General features: G+C 38.1%; 1 protein-coding gene across 4 annotated transcripts in view; it reads right to left on the bottom strand.

Moving 5' to 3' along the window:
• LOC126185190 (zinc finger Ran-binding domain-containing protein 2) overlaps positions 1-6,418 on the bottom strand; it is a 71,654-nt gene extending 65,236 nt beyond the window's left edge. For all 4 annotated transcript variants that reach the window (XM_049928054.1, XM_049928052.1, XM_049928053.1 and 1 more), the window contains exons 1-2: positions 6,185-6,418; positions 836-888 (exon numbers count right to left, since the gene is read on the bottom strand). In XM_049928054.1, coding sequence (XP_049784011.1) covers positions 836-888; positions 6,185-6,252 — 121 coding nt within the window. In that variant the 5' untranslated portion in view covers positions 6,253-6,418. The remainder of the gene's footprint in view (positions 1-835; positions 889-6,184) is intronic.
• Between the last annotated feature and the right edge of the window lie 11,042 nt (positions 6,419-17,460).

Below are 17,460 nucleotides of genomic sequence, written 5' to 3'. Positions count from 1 at the left end.
AAAAAGAAAAATCGGACAATACGGATAAAATTTGGGTTTCCAATAACTGGCAAATAGGCTATAAAATTTCCTAACACACTGCCAATGTCAATTTTGTCTGATTACATATTTTAAATGTATGATAATTTTAATTTTTTTAAGACTTTTTCCCTTGTAATGAAAGTACCTTCTTCTATAATGTCATTGATCACCCCTCATATTGCATTTCTTCTAAGCTATTAAAACAAATGAATTTTGAAGAAGAACTTTACACACTTACAAGAAAATAAAATCAACAAAGACTAAAGAACACTGCAGAAGGCACAAACCATATGAGTCACAAAAAATGAGCATAAGAAATGACACAAAATGGCTGCTATGCACTTGGGAGAAAACTAGCAGTTTGAGGAAAATTCTCAAACTAATTTCCTCACTGTTGCCAACCGTGTGTGTATGGCTTTTTAGCCACTGCTTAAATAGTGTATTGTTTGTCAGAAACCGACGAAGCCTGATGTACACTGTGTAATGGGACTGTCTCCTGCATAATATGATGACCATTTCCAATTTCAGCTACTGCTACTTTCTGTGCTGTCAGGTGTACAGCTCGGATGCTCATTTTTATGAGCACACACATGATGAATTCTCACTGCTGCTCGAGCAGACCCAATACTCACTCAGTGTTCGAAATTTCGATGCAACAAGCTCAGACATGTCTTATACAAAATTTACATTAAAAAATATCTTAACACTGTAAAACAGTGAACTACTGTAGTGTTTCTTACGCATAGATAGATTTTCAATCCACAAAACCAATTCTCCATAAGAACACTATTTTCAAATTGGTGTGTACACTTACCCTTATCGCACCGATTACAGGTGTCCCGCCTCGCAAAGTTAATATTGCCACACCTGAAAAATTCAGACAGAATATAATACACACTTAACAGAAATTCAGAAGAGTAAGACTCTAATGCTTGTACCAATGATAAAGAAAGTACATAAATAGCTGCAAACTACTTCAGGTTGATTACAGCTAAGTGTGTAATAGGTCACTGAAGTCGGGGAGCTTCATATAACATTTTGTAGATGCCAGACCACACTGATGTATCCATCTATCAATTTGGATGAACCCTAACTAAAACACAGACATCACTTTTCACAATTTCAGCAATGTCTCCCAGTAAACTGAATCTTCTCATTCCTTGCAAGAGAACATTAAATATCATTCACAGCATAGGCCGGATAAAGAGAAATATTCAATACGAGTCATGAGCTTTGACCAGTGACAGGAAATGTGACAAATGCCTTAAACAACATAGCAATTGTAGTGCGATATCAGTGGTGCCCCCCCCTTTTTTTTCACTCCTTTCTGCATAATAATTACAGAAAGGTAATCTGCGTGCCGACTGGCTTTCTCCCTTGTGTTTACAGTCAGACTGACATTTCTTGTTAGTTGAAATTTCACACCTTGGAACTGATTTCTTCCAATAAGAGCTCTCAATGTCTTACACAAACTGCCCACTGTTGCCAATGTGCTATAACACATAAATGAACTCGTAGCTTAGTGTTTGAATCATGCATAGTAGCTGATACATTCAGTAGCCAGCAGTCTGTATGACTATCATTAATGTCAGTGTACAAGAGCAGGACTACATACTTGCTGTTTGCTGAAGCCATAACTGATGAGATGGACTGCTGATAGTCATAGCAGCAACACTGCAATGATGCATGGAAGATCTCACCCAACAAGTGTTTTTAATTAGACCATGGCGTGTGAATACCACAGGGTCACAAGTTTACAGGGGTCATGAAAAATTACATAAAGGAGTATATATACAGGGATGGAAGCATTTGAAGTTTTAAACAGATGAACAATGTATTATGTGAGACACACATTTAATCACATACTTCGAAACTAACTTGTTTCTGTGCCAAAAATATTACATGTGACTGACTGACAACAAAATATGGCAGTTCACCAGAGTGTGAAAACAATTTTGATTGTAAAAGTGGTAGAATTAAAACTGTTTTGAATTAAGAACTCTCTAGAATTTTCCAATTCATTTTAGGACTAAGAATATAGAATCTTCAACTTAACTGATTATTTGAAATAACTGTCATTCTCAAAAGACTTTCATTTCATTGTTATTAGGTCTTCAATGTATTACCAACATAGATGCTATTAAAGACTGGGCATTGCCTCAAAGTACAAGCATGAGTAATCACTCGTGATCACTTAAATAATGAATTACTGAGCAGTGCATAGCACGTAATAGTGAATGACATGTGTGTTGTGCTTTGTTTCCAAGTTGTTTTTAGGTACCTGAATGTGTCATTTGACATTAACTGAATGTGTGAGGCTGTCACTCGAAAAGTTTGCACCAGTTTGATAGTGAGTTACTTTGACTTTGCCTATTGTGGGAGATGGATTTATGCACAAGTATAGTATTATTAGTGCTGTATGTTTCTTATGGTCAGCAATTTAATAGCGTTTTCCTTTTTTGATGGTAAAGATAGAAAAGATAAATGTAAGAATAGATTATTGCATGTTGCAACGCGCGCAGATATGGTGTGTATGAATAGTTCTTTACGTATATCAAAATAGTTGATGATGCAAGATTCCCAAGTGTTTTTCTTGTTACAGTTTAGTAATTTTGTTGCACTGTGGTTTATCGACATTGATTTACCATTGTTTGTTAGGTTTTGTTTTTGATATTAGTTATGCGAATGAGTTTTGGCGTGTTGTACTGTTGACTCCATTTTAGATGGATAGGGCAGATGAAGGTTTGGATAATGGATCTGACAAGTTGTATGTATTGGTTTTTGGTACTGTGGCCTTCGTGTTAGCTGCCATAGAGGTCAAGGGAAATTTGCAATATCAGATTTTGGAGTTCTGTGAGAGTTCTTGGTATGAAGGGCTGCACATGAGCTGTATGGGTCCAGACAAAATTTGCAGTACCGGGTTTTAAACTTATGTGCATTCCTTCCATCAAGAGCCGAGTTTCAGCTAGATATATCAAGCAAAATGTACGCTACCAATGGTTTCGTTTTTGCATTTTTAGGTTCTGCTGAAAGTTCAGAATATAGTGTTGTCAATTTTTGGTTACTATTTGTTTTGGAATGGTGTCATCATTCTTACTGTAGTAATATTCCATCTGTCTTCCCCTCCCCCCCCACCCCTTTCTCAAAACTTCTACTTCCTTCAGTAGGCCTGTTTGTTTCATTTCACTGTGAAGGTTAAATATTTTAGTGTTCTATGTTTATTCGTAAGTGTAATGAGTCCTGCTATGCTCGCCATACTATATATGACTTTAATAGGAGTGTCAGTCATCTGGGATTATGGAAGTGTCCGATTCCATCCGTCCGCTTTGATGCACGACGTCGTCAATATGGCGGAAATAGCTATTCTAAGAGTCCCCATATGGCGCCTATGATGTCACTACACACACACGGCAACAAACACAATAATACACATAAATAAGACAATAACATCTTCCTCCTAAAATACAATCAAAATAACAGGACAAATGTGGGAAATGGGTTTTTTTTTTTTGGGAGGGGACAAGCTAAATATAACAGTTAAAAAAAAAAGAATGCAGTCCCAAAGCACACAAACAGGCGAACACAAAAATAATTACAATATCTATAGGAATCGAACACTTCCCTTGACCTATATAGGTCAACCGCAGCTGACGATACCAAAACACCAATGCCTACAGCAAAAACTACGGAAATTGGAATCAGACACTGCTGATGATCCCAAAACACCAGTACCTACAAATAAAACTACAAAAAATGGAATTGGTCATTTCCCTTGACCATTATAGGTCAACCACAATTATTGATATGAAAAAACCAACACCTACAACTTTGAAAAACAAAACCAAAACCACAACACCTCAAAAATTCAAAAGTCAAACATCCTTACGTAAATTAGAAGACATTCAATACACAATAAATACACAGAACATTACAACAAACAGTCCCAAAAAAAACAATTACTTATCAACAACAGATACAAGATGACATCTACAAACACAACCAACTCAAACTCCGCAATGATGACGTCATACAACAACACCCTTACGTCATGGGTCAAAGCAGATGGGTGGAATTGGATGCTTCCGTTGAGCCCTGTCATCTTAGGTGATAGTTTAGAATTTAATGTCGCAGTGACCCTAAGGTTAAAAAAAAAAAAAAAAAAAAAAAAAAAAAATGTTCTAAAACACAGAAGCACATATCCCTGGTTTAACACCTACATAAGCTCTTATCTCATTGAGAATCCATAAAACACTAATTTTGTGTCAGTAATAGGCCTGCACTAATTTGGAGTGCAGATTTTAATACTACAATTGGTGAATTTTGAAGACTGACAAAAAATCCAGTGCTGCACCATTAGTATGGTTACATATCAACTAAAATGAACAGGATATATGACAATTTTTATGTAAAAAAATAAATAAATAAATAATGTCACAAGAAATCAAGTTAGTATGTGTTAGCCCTCGCTTTTGTGGAAAACTACTTATACACTCTACAGGGCAATGGATAAAGTGTTCTGAGTATTATCCAGGCGGATCCTCAGTCATGATAATTATCGGTTTGTGGGGCGCTCAACTGCACGGTCATCAGTGCCCGTACAACGTCCCAATTTTTCAAAGTCCAAGTTTTACACAATCCCATCTAGCCACTGCCACAAATGATGATGATGATGAAATGATGTGGACAACACAAACACCCAGTCCCCAGGCAGAGAAGATCCCTAACCTGGCTGGGAATAGAACCCGGGAGCCCGCGATCCAGAGGTAGCAACGCTAGCCACTAGACCACGAGCTGCAGATGGATCCTCCGTGGGCAAGCAGATCATCATCTTCAGCTATAGCCTGCTACAGTCGCCTCCAGGGAATTAGAGAGAAATATTTGACAGTAATATCAGTTGCGAAAATACATGATCACTGAGTGAGGAAAAAAAATGACAGGAGTAAGCAACCATATCATTTAAAACAACCATCACAGTATTCAATGGTGGTAATTCAGGACTACTTAGAAAAGCTAAATCTGGATGATGATACATAAACTAACTCCACTATGTCAAATGCATAAATAGGAGGAAAACACCGTGGTTCACCAGTATTTATGTTTGATGCAGTTAGTTGTCCACTACAGAGGTCATCAGTTACTTTTGCACATACATACATACATACATAGTTAAGTGTGTGTAGAGCATACATTTTTTAGTTACATATGTTTCTAAAGACGAAGATGAAAGAGACAAGTTTGATCAATGTATGAGGAAGCCGTGTTATTCTGTACAGCATACTTTAAGAATTATACTATTCCAACAAGTCAGACTAAATCATCTTAATATACAGATGTTCGTATTTAGAACATTTCTTACATTTCGTTTGACGATATAATAAATAGATCAAGTGTTTTGCATCTGAAAATACCGTTACAGCACAGTGAAGTTACTGAAACAACCCAAATATAAAACAACACAACGTTTGAGTAAAATCGGAATTTAAATTAACTAATGAATCTACACAATACCGGTTTCCGGCTCACAACAGAGTAGATGTTGTAGCGATTGGAGTACCACTGGAAATACGTATTTAATCCGGTTTCAACGTTTGTACGCTGACAAATATTCATATGAGATGAAACTTAAATTTCAGTATGAGTATTCTCATTTAAGATCCATGATAAAGTATAGTACTGCAAACAATAAGTTTACACACATTTCAAACAAAGAACATTAGGCTAAATCTCAGACCCTCGAGTTGTGAATGGACCTGTATAGGGTAAACACTAATAGGCGGAAACTACTGTCCACTGGTGTGTTTTTTACGGATGGATGAACAGATCTCTACGATTTCTCTTCGAAGGTCACGCAATGCAACACCAAATGACGATTATCGGGTATTTCCTAGATTAGTTTATCCTGCGCTGCGATTTGGAATTTAATCCACGCACTGATCGGTGCCGAGGTAAACAATCACTATAGAATTAACTGGATAGAGAGGGGGGGGGGGGGGGGGGGGGAGAAATGTTTTACCCGCGTCAAAATTAAATAACGAAAGTTCTGCTTGTAAATCGATGGCGGTAAATAGTTTGAAATACCAACAAATGAACCATGAATATTAACGATGACAAAAGGCAGAGGGAATAGTTAACACACTACCTCAGTGTTATTTGTTTTACTTACTGAGGATCACTGCATATCCAATCACCTTCGCTCATTTTAAATCGACTGTTACCCGATGCCGTGTCCATACTTTGTCTCAAATCGTTACGACGGAATAGAAATTTTTAAGATTTTAATTTGTGTTGCTAAATTTAGTCATATATCAAAGAAATCCCCACTCTTCTCTTCCCAAACAATCACCACAAACTTCCATTCCGTGCCCCTTCCACCCACAATTAATGAACAACGATTAAATCTGGCAACACTGGTTTCATAGATATATTTTTTGGCCCACAGCTGAAATTGCTGTCACAGTACCTTTTTATGATAGTATGTTTTTTGCGTTCCTTGGTTCCGATAATTGTATTGTCCTCAATGTATTTTATGTTTTATATGTAAGAATTACGGAGTAAAACTTAAGCTTACTTTTTATTGCAACATCAAATCAGCAGCTTCAATGCAACGACATTTTCATTTTTCTTCAAGTTTAGAGAAAACTCAGCATTCGTCTAATGGTTTATCACCCGTTTGGCACAGTAAATGTGACGACAACCTTTCTTTTTCCCAAACGAGGTAGGATTAAATTCTCGTTAACATAAGGAATGCTAATATCGGGGGCAACTCCGATGCTGTGTTATTGTTCAGATTTAAATTTATAAATATGCGAACGGCATTAGAGCTCGGTGCAAACATTCATAAATATATTAAATGAGATGTTAATAATTGATTACCACTTTAGCTATTAAAATATTCTTCTAAAGTTCTGAAAAAGGTAACTGACGAACAAATGTTCTTGAATACTTCACAATTTGTATTCCATAAGAACACTCCACTAAGATCTATATTACTAAGTGACTATCCAGGAACTAAATGCCAGTTGCATGTTGCCTGTCTAACGGATTCCAGGGCAACAAGAATTTAATTTTCAATATTTCACGTAATTATTGACGGAATTCAAAAATTTAAAATGCCGTCGCTGTCTACTCACTAAGAGCTATGATATTAAAAGTTTAACACGAGGCAAGTATTGCAGTGAAAAACTGTATTTGTCTTGAGGCAGCATAGCTGATGGCATGCAAATGGATATTGGACTTTATTCATCTAGTATTTGAGAATGACAGCACTTAGCGAATGTACTTGCAAAATCAAATCATTGTGTGCCACATAGTTTAAGAGATATGACATCAGCGACATTTAGGTGTGTGAAAAACTAGGTTCTGCTTATAATGGCCCACAGTAAAACTTTAACATCAGGCATGACGTTTTAATAAATTACTTTACAGAGACTATTCGTCACACATTTTGCAGACAGTGACTACGTATATTACTCAATGTACCTGCCAAATTATATCATTGTACGACACATAGTTCAGAATATATGACATCATAATCACTGAGATGTGTGAAAAACTTGCTTTTGCTTAAAATGGAGCGCAATTTACCTAACCTATATTCATCCAGTGTTTTATAACAAGAGTACTGTGTGTATAATTTCAAACCTTTTGTAATCTTTTTCTCATTTATACACTTAACATCAAGTATTTAACACATTAAATCATTTGTAAAGTAATCAGACACTTGAAGCTGTTTTATACAGGTGAGTTCTATTCTTTAAAGAATTGGGGGTCTACTGGTTGCTGTCTAAAGACAAACTCCTATGAACTAAGACATCTTATTATCTGCATGAAGACAACTCATAGGGCGAATCATAACATTATCTTGGAAAAATTTAAACTCCATGTTACTGACAGAACAGTTATTAAATGATATAATTTATATTCAAACAGCAGGAATCAGAGAGTTGTCATTAGTAGTTTCATTAATTTCTGTCTTTGTTTAGGACCTGCTGGTGTACCATACACTCCTATATTGGGTCTACTTGTGTTGTTGTTGTGCGTAACTGAAATTCACTCATAAATTGACCAGGCAAAAATTATGTATCATAATGGATGTATCATAATGAGGCAATCAAAACTTTTGCTAACAAACAAAATTGTACCAAAAGTTATTGACTGGTATTTTGTGCCTAATCTTATATTTAGTGTAAAAATAACAAAGTAACTGCAGTTCTTTGTAAAGCTAGACGTAGTTCCATTAAAACAGTGGTTTTTGGGGGAAAAGTAATAAATCTCCTACCTACACAACCAAAGTCCCCCTCTTTGGTTTCTGTCTGTATGTTCAAGGCTAATCTCAGGAACTACTGTGGGATTTTGAAACAGTTTTACTAATAGATAGACAGAATCTCAATGAAGATTTGTGTGGACACATTTTAAATAATTCATACAAATTGGCTCAACTATGATGAATTAGTCACCTACCACTGTGAAAACGACGCCATTGTCACCTTGTGATGAATGGTAGAACTGCTTTCAGTCATCCGTGTGGTTCAGGGTGTATCAAATATTATGCTAATAAGAACAGATTTGGTGGTATAGAGTTAATGTTAAAGTGGTGTGAAGGGAAATGTGAGAACGGGTAGCATATAAAAAGAACCTTGTGCATATTGATAAAAGTTTTCTGTTGTTATGATCACAGTTGTTTACTACTCAGTTTAGATTATGCACAAATGTAGACTAAAGTAGCATAGACTCATATTATGAGTGCCATTATTGCTGTGATACCATAGGGAATTCCACTTTCAACACACACACATAACAAATGCAGTGACAAAATATAGAGTTTCATGGATACAATGATGCCTTGATATGTAGTCCAACCATGGTGAAGTTTATAATATTATCTCTCATGGAAGCGCCTACAACAACAGGTGCTGAATGCTATGGTACTATAGTTAACATACTTGAATCATACGCAGATGAACAGAGATTCAGATTCCCATGTGATCAGCTTAGGTTTTTCGAGAGTCCCCTAATGATTTCAGGCCAATTCTAGCATATATCCTTTCAAGAGGGCAGGACCAGATAACATTTGTGCCTTGTGATAACTTTGCTGGTATGTACTGCTTAAATCATTGAATATATAAAAGAAAATGATGACATTCAGTTACTTAATGCTGTTCTCTGAATTTTGATCATAACTGTACACAGTGGCCTGTAAACAAAATTAATGTTATGCCAGAACAATCGTCCTTAGTGCTGCCCATGCAAAACTGGGGCGGGCTGTTATTGTTTCATATAATCACTCACCATTCATGTAAACGGTCAGCATAGATCAATGTGTTCCCTGGGTTATTTGTTTATTAATCAATCTACAGATTCCACAATATAGTCAAACATTCTGGGCATCATTAGCGGAATGTGTAAGCAAATTACTTTTTCTCTGACATCTTGAAAAATATAACAGCTTAAAGCCAATTCACACCCAATGGAAGAGAATGGAACATCATGTCAAAACATTACACAGTGCATTTCAAATGGCGGCATTCACACAAGCTGTCACTGGCACAGGACAACATAGATCAGAATGGGACATTACAGTCAAAGTTTCTTGGGAAGAAAGTTTTGATGTTGAGATTGGGTTGAAGGTGGGGGGAACTGTGTCGTCGTCTGCTACTGTCAGAAGTTAACCTATTTTCACAGCAGTCACTAATGTAGACTTCGTGCTTTTGCATTTACTTAGCTTTTATTTTATTATGCTGCTTTGTTTTTGTGACAAATTGATGTGTTCCATGACGATTGGATACTTTTTCCATTGATTGTTCGTCTATAAAAGAGGCCAGGTATCTGAAAGTGAAAATCGACTTTGGTTTTACAATAACTGAAAAGATCTGATTCCTACAGTGAGTATCAATAAGAACATAAACTTATGAAGCAATTTTTATTAAATAACCTTTTATTAAGTGAGAAAGTCGGTTCAATTGAAGGAAAAAAATACAGTTGTTCATGACATTATTTGCTATGTAGGAAAAAGGAACATAAGAGATAAGGCAAATAGGTACCATATATTCCCTTATAATATTGTTTCATAAGTTTGTATGTATAAATTTTCTGTGGCAAATAAATGCCGAAGTTTTGAAATGTTGTTTCACTTCTTAGCAATTTACCATACAAAATTAATCAAGCATATTAATTATGAATTTTGTTTTGGCCATTATTTAACTTTATCATTGCTGGTTTCTTAATCCTGATATTATACTCTGACTTTTTGCATCGTGGATGGTATTTCATAACCTAACTTTCACCATTTGGTAATGAGCTAAGCAAACTGACGTAATGTTGAATTTCTGTCTACAGCGGCCATTAAGAAAATAGATGACTCGAAGTCACACCCACTACATGCAATCTTTAGGAGCAAAGCACTGTGATTCATCCACTTGACAGCTCTGTTACCATGTATACATGTAGCAGTGAAGTATGTTAGTACCAGCTAAATGTTCAATGTTCCTGCACAACGTCACATTTTTTGTGTGGTTTCAATCTTCTGTGAAAAGGTGCATTGACTTGTGTGCAAGGGCCTATGTGTAGCACTACACTGGTTGGCGTGCGCAAAGGACGACAAGACATTCGAAAACAAACTGAAATTGTCATATCGAATGTGCTAAAGTTTTTCACTGATCTGGCCAATGGTGAAGAATCAAGTGTGAATATAAATTTGACACAAATTCGTAAAGTGATAGCTAAGGCTTGTGGTACTTCGGAGCTGACTATAGGTCATATTAACAGAGCACTAATATCGGTGGGGTCTACAGATGTGAACATATACTTCAATCTCCAAGAAAGGGATAAAAATGAGATTGAAAATCTATAGCGTTTGACAATTTTAAAAGCGAGCTCGTGTGTAGATCTGTACTTGGTTACTACGTCAGAGAAGAGTATCTGACACTTAGAAAAATATAGGGTGATCTATGTGGTAAAATAAATTATACTGGCTCAGAGATTTCCATTCTTTATGGAATGCAGAGACATTCCAGCAGCAAGAGCGAAGTTTTTGCAAACAATGCACTTACTGTGAGCTGAGGATAATAGGTCTGTAGGATATTTAGAAGAAACTTGGGTATCACAAAAACATAGAAGTACCGTATATATGACATGTCTGCAAAGGAAACGGTGGTTTGAAAGTGCCTACTGGTAGAGGTGGCCGACTTATCATCGTTCTTGTTGTTCATTGAACCTAGGAACCGTACTAGAACCCAAAACTGTTTTTATGGTGGTAAAAGTTCTTGCCATTTCGATTATCATTTGCAAATGAACAGAGAAATTTTTAAGAATTTGTTTATTCGACTGTTGCTAACTTCACACTGGTGACCAACGTCTTGGACGAGGGCTATATCCGTCGAGTTGATGAGCAACTACAGATCTTCCTAGTGGACAGAAATGAATATGATGTCATCGAACCGTTCACAGAGGAACTTCGCTCGCTGAGCCCCAGGAAAGCAAGAGGCAGCGATGGAGGCAACAACTACCAGCTGATAACCTTCCGCTGGGAGCCCATCGGCACTCAGCCGACGTCTTCAACTAGATACTCTGCTCAGGCGGCTACCCTTCAGCATGGAAATACGCTAGAGCTGTGGCCATACTGAAGACCAGCAAAGATCCAAACCAGATAACCAACTACCGACCCATCGGTCTACTCCTGTCTCTCTCGAAAGTTTTCGAGTAGCTGTACGAGAAGAGGCTGATTGAACACATCACCCAGGGGGGGGTCCTTCCTAACAAGCAATTCGGTTTTTGATGCGGCCACTTAACTTCTCACCAGCTCCTGAGAATGGTAGAGCCTGTGATGAGAGCACCGCCAACAAGGGAATATCTTGGAGCAGTTTTCCTCAATGTGTCCAGAGTCTTTGATTCCATTTGGCACGACCGCCTCATGTACAGCCTCTTTATTGTCAGGTGCCGACGTCGCATGTGTCCCCCTAAGATCGTACCTATCCAAGCGAACTTTCCACATGAGGGCAGACGGTGGTACGTCTACAGATCGGCATATACGTGCAGGAGTACCTCAGGAGTCGGTACTCGGCCCCTTACCGTACTCCCTGTATACTGAAGATATACCAAGGATGACACACGTTGAATTGGTGCTCTACGCCGATAATACAGCGCCGTTTATCCGCAGCAGACGTCGGCACATAGTGAGACGTCGCCACCAGCTCGTGTGTGCCACTTTGGGTTCATGGTAGACGAGTGGCAGTTGAAATTCAATGCAGCGAAGAGCCAGATCTTCTGTGAGCTGAGAAACTGGGAGCACCTATCCTATGGAACAGGGTGGCGAAGTACCTAGGAGTCACTATAGAACAAATACTCTCTAGAGCCCCTCACATTTGTGGCACCAGAGGCAGTGCCATAGGGCACCTTCAGACTCTATATCTGCTGCTCAACCTATAGTCGACATTTCCACCACATTATGGTGTCACACTGTACAGAATTCTGGTCTAATCAGTGTCGGAATATGCAGCCATGATGTCGGTAAAGGCCACAGATTCACTCATCGCAATGCTGCACTAGGTTGAAAGCCTAGACTTCAAGACCGCTCTGCATATTTTGAGTGGAAACTGTCCAAGATGATGATGACTCCACTTGTCCACAGCATGGGGACAGTGGCATCCCACTCCTGCTGGACAGATTCCAGATCACCATGAGGTCCTTCTATGAGAAGGCAGTACAATCCCGCAACTGGCTTGTCCATGAACTGAGCCATCAATCACATCATAGGCCCACCACGCATTGGCGTGACCTGCTGAGAGAGTAATGATTTCTCATATCAGACACAGGGAATCGTCACTACATTACCACAGGCCGATTCATAAAGGTAAGGTTTTGTTTTCTTTCTTCCCCACACGAACAGCATATTTATGCTTACACTGCTCAACATGCCAAGTAAGTAAAGCTCACCAGTGGATCGTCAGGCTCAGCAAAGTGACCAGTCTCGGGGAACAGCTGGTGAAGATGCCAAGATATGAAGTCGAAAAATCGTGTTGGGTAGATGAGGACCACTGGCAGTGCATATGATTCTATGAAAAGACAATCAGTTGCTGAGAAGATCTAAGAAACTATGATGATTTTCGTATTGTGGTGTTTACATGTCAAAAAATATTTATAATTAGAAGTGTTTTGTCAATCAATACAGCATGACATCTCTGTGGACTTAGACCATTTGGTTTGAATAAGGTAATGTGAAAGACAGCTTTTGCTTTCAAGTTTTACTTTTCTTTTTCTGGACAATTAAATGCAGTTTTCTCCCAGCTCTAAGCTACCTCTCCACCAATTTTCAGCCAAATCGGTCCAGCCGTTCTTGAGTTATAAATAGTGTAACTAACACGACTTTCTTATATATATATATACTTTTCTTTTTCGTGTTAGTTACACTATTTATAACTCAAGAACGGCTAGACTGTGGGAGAAAACTGCATTTAATTGTCCAGAAAAAGAATATATATATATATATATATATGTGTGTGTGTGTGTGTGTGTGTGTGTGTGTGTGCTGCAAGGTGGAAGAAAACTGCATTTAATTGTCCAGAAAAAGAAAAGTATATACATATATATATATATATATATATATATATATATATATATGAAAGTCGTGTTAGTTACACTATTTATAACTCAAGAACGGCTGGACCGATTTGGCTGAAAATTGGTGGAGAGGTAGCTTAGAACCAGGAGACGGACATAGGATACTGTTTATCCCATTCGATCGCTATAAAACGTGGTATAACAAAAACGAATCTGGTATGGAATAACAAAACGCAAATGTCAGCTGAACGTCACTATAAAATGTGGTGTAACAAAAATGCATCTGACATGGAATAACAAAATGCAAATGACAGCTAAAGGTCTATGGTCAAGTATCAGTATATATCATTAACTAGCTGACACGGCGAAATCTGTTCTGTCTTAAAGCCAATAAATAATCGGATTTTGGATGTTAAGTTCAATTTTTTATTAGGAAATACAAATAAAATATTAAGTATTTTAATGATTCTTTAATCTTTATGTTTTTTGGTGCATAGCTTCCACTCCTCAATTAAGTACCTTGTGATACACAACATTTTTTGTTTTATTGTCAGGCGCAAGAACAAACAATGCAGATGATCTTCTGACCTGTGAACATGCCACATATAGTTGACCATGTGAAAAGCATGTGTGTTCCAGATTTAAACCACAGGCTTTCAAGGATTGGCCTTGTGATTGGTTAATGGTCATGGCGAATGCAAGACGGATCGGAAATTGAAGTATTTTAAACTCAAACGGCATATTGGTTGGGATCATTGGGATCCTCGGAATGAGAACTTCCTCACCTTCGAATTTTCCTTTGAGTATCGTCGCGTAAAAACATTGTTCATCAATTTACTTACCACCAAATGCGTACTGTTGCACAGTTTTGGTTGGTTTATGTTTCGAAGTATGATTACTACGGAGCCAACTCTTAGGTATAAATTGTATGGTAGTAAAACAGGCACATCCAAGGAGTTTAAAAATTCAATTGGATAGTTGGTGGCTTCATCTTCATTTGCTACACAGTCAATAGATTTGAATGAATGCATTTTACCAATGATCTCATTCTGAATTATGTAGTTTAGATCATCTACATCGTTATTCTTAGCCGCTAAAATTGCTTGCTCACTCAACCATTCATTACTTTTGTAGTTAGTAATGATGTTTGGGAATACTTTGTTGATAAGTTCGTCTTTTGATGAGACAAAGTTACATAAATTATGAGGAAATTAAATCAATCCGCTCGATTCTTCTAGAGGTACTCGACCTTTTCCTATAGTCAGCAATTGCTCAGATAAATCTTCAGCAGATGTATCATTAAGCAATGCAACTCCCATGTTTGTTGTCAGCTGAAGTTTCTTTACATAGCGCCATAAATTCGATGATTTGAGGCAAGCATTTATTTCGTCTGCAGCCATTGATCTTGGAAGTACTGGCAGTGTTGGGCGGAAATCGCCAGACAGTAAAACCATTGCTCCTCCAAAACATCTTGAGTCATTGCGTACATCTTTCAATGTTTGGTTAAGTGCCTCTAATGCACGTTTATGCGCCACAGTGCATTCGTCCCAGAAGATGATCTTGGATACTGATAAAACTTTGGCCATTGCTGAGTTTTTTGTAAAATTACATGTTGGTTCTGCAGTAGCTTGAAGATTTAATGCTGGCCAGAGTGGCCGAGCGGTTCTAGGCGCTACAGTCTGGAACCGCGCGACCGCTACGGTCGCAGGTTCGAATCCTGCCTCGGGCATGGATGTGTGTGATGTCCTTAGTTTAGTTAGGTTTCAGTAGTTCTAAGTTCTAGAGGACTGATGACCTAAGAAGTTAAGTCCCATAGTGCTCAGAGCCATTTGAAGATTTAACGGTAATTTTACTGCTGAATGAGCCATACGACATCCTTCTAATGGTGTGGCTGCTATTCCAGAAGAAGTAACTGCAACCGCAATGTTGGATATCATCGAAAATTATCTACATGTTGATCTCTGTTGTTCGCTCGACGATTGTGCATTGTCCATCTTCTGTTTAGATGCAACGTTTTCCAATTTTACTTTTTCAAAATTATGTCGTAGTGTATCAGGAAACTATCTGTACAAAGACACTTTCAAACTCCATAATATACATTACGTAAATCTAACAGGGCCAGTCCATAAGTTCCCCTTGTCATATAAAAGTTCATACATCAAAAGAGCCGCCCTCTGCTTTCCTTTCTGCATGCTCTATACATTCTGTGCCCCTACTCCTAAATAACGAGTGGGAGGGGATCAGAAAGTACCCTGCCCCTTCAAAGTCGGCGCCTCTTAGTACCGTTTCAAGATAATGTCTGTCATGAATAAGGACACAGAATTACTAACTTAGACATTTTTGGAACGGAGGAGATGGTGATTTGACTTCTGAAATCCCCGGTTTCCGGTTTTTGGGATTCCGTAATCAAGGAATCAGTAGAAATACGTCTTGCCAATAATCTTATAAATCGTGACAACGGCTTTCAGCTGGATAAAAATTGGAATCCTGTTATTAAAATTATACAATCACAGCGGAATCGACAGTGTCATTCGATACTCAATGACTAGATGAACCTTTATTTCCACCACCGAGGGCAGCACGTACAACTCGGCTATGCTGCGCATGTCAACACCTGACGCATGCGCTGTAGGATGCCAGTACATTTCACATGCGCGAGATTCGGCATAAATACCGCGACTGCACCTGGGCTCTTCAGTAGTTGTGTACTCACCTGATGATGGCCGGACGTCTCTGGGCCGAAATATCGTGGCAGAATGTCGACGGGATCCGGCTGCATACCCGGAAATTATTAGAAGATGGTGATTTGATTGGATTGTCATGAAAACAGTCACGCTGTGTCAGGTGTAAACACCTGCATTCCATTTGACCACTCACAACATTCTATATATCCATATTTGTAATATTTTTCCCCATGCTCCGAAAGCTTTTCGATAGATGGTAGCACCAGCCAGGTATGGGTTATAGACATCGCGATGCAGAAAACTACGTATCACTTTAGTGGGACATATTATGTCCCATTAGCTACGAATGAGTGAACATCAGGCACTCTTTAACCAAGATAGTCATTCACTGAATAAAGCATTTTTTCTGCTGCAGTCGGTTAGATGGTCTAATGTTTTGTTTCGTTTTAAGTAGACCCACAGAATGAAGGAGGTGTGAATAATCTACATCAGTTGATTGGCTGAATGGAATTACACCTTTGTTTGCTTAAGAAAATAAATCTAATTTGGTGAAATTTATCTTTGTTACCCTGGAAACATGCTTTAAATATTTTAAAGTAGATTTCAAATTGTTGTGATATGAAATTATATTAACTCTTGAGTATTACAGAGGTCAGGACAGAATTCTTCTAAGCTCTTTGATAGAAGCAGTGTTGATTGACACCAGACTTCCTCAAGCGTTTCCACGTGCAATCTTCCACCACTACCCTTCCACACGCCAAATTTGGAAACACTACTTACACAACTTTACAGATGGTCGCAAGTGAAGTATTGTGGGGAGAAACTTATATCAGCCAAAGTTAATCAGTAAGCTTTAGGTAAAACTCGCTTCTCTCATATTCGCATGTGAGTTAATATGGTTGTGCAGCTTTTAGCTGAGCAGCTTATACTACTGCCAATGAGAAAATGTATCCACTAATGTTGGGCAAAAAAATGGGTGTCTATCAGAAACCGTTTAGACATCCAATAAGCTAATAAGGGAGCTATCTGTCGAGGAAGAGAATCATTTTCGAATGTAAAATCAATTCTGAATTCCTTTTGAGTCACCATTCTGGCTCTACACAAAAATCTAATATTGTACACGCAAACAAAGTTGACACTTGGCGCGTTGGCTGATGGGTGCAACTGCAAAGACATTTCCCATTTACAGCCGCTCCCTCAG

The sequence above is a fragment of the Schistocerca cancellata genome, chromosome 4 (genome assembly GCF_023864275.1).
Source record: "Schistocerca cancellata isolate TAMUIC-IGC-003103 chromosome 4, iqSchCanc2.1, whole genome shotgun sequence".
Classification (NCBI taxonomy): domain Eukaryota; kingdom Metazoa; phylum Arthropoda; class Insecta; order Orthoptera; family Acrididae; genus Schistocerca; species Schistocerca cancellata.
This window is presented reverse-complemented; position numbering and strand designations above follow the sequence as displayed.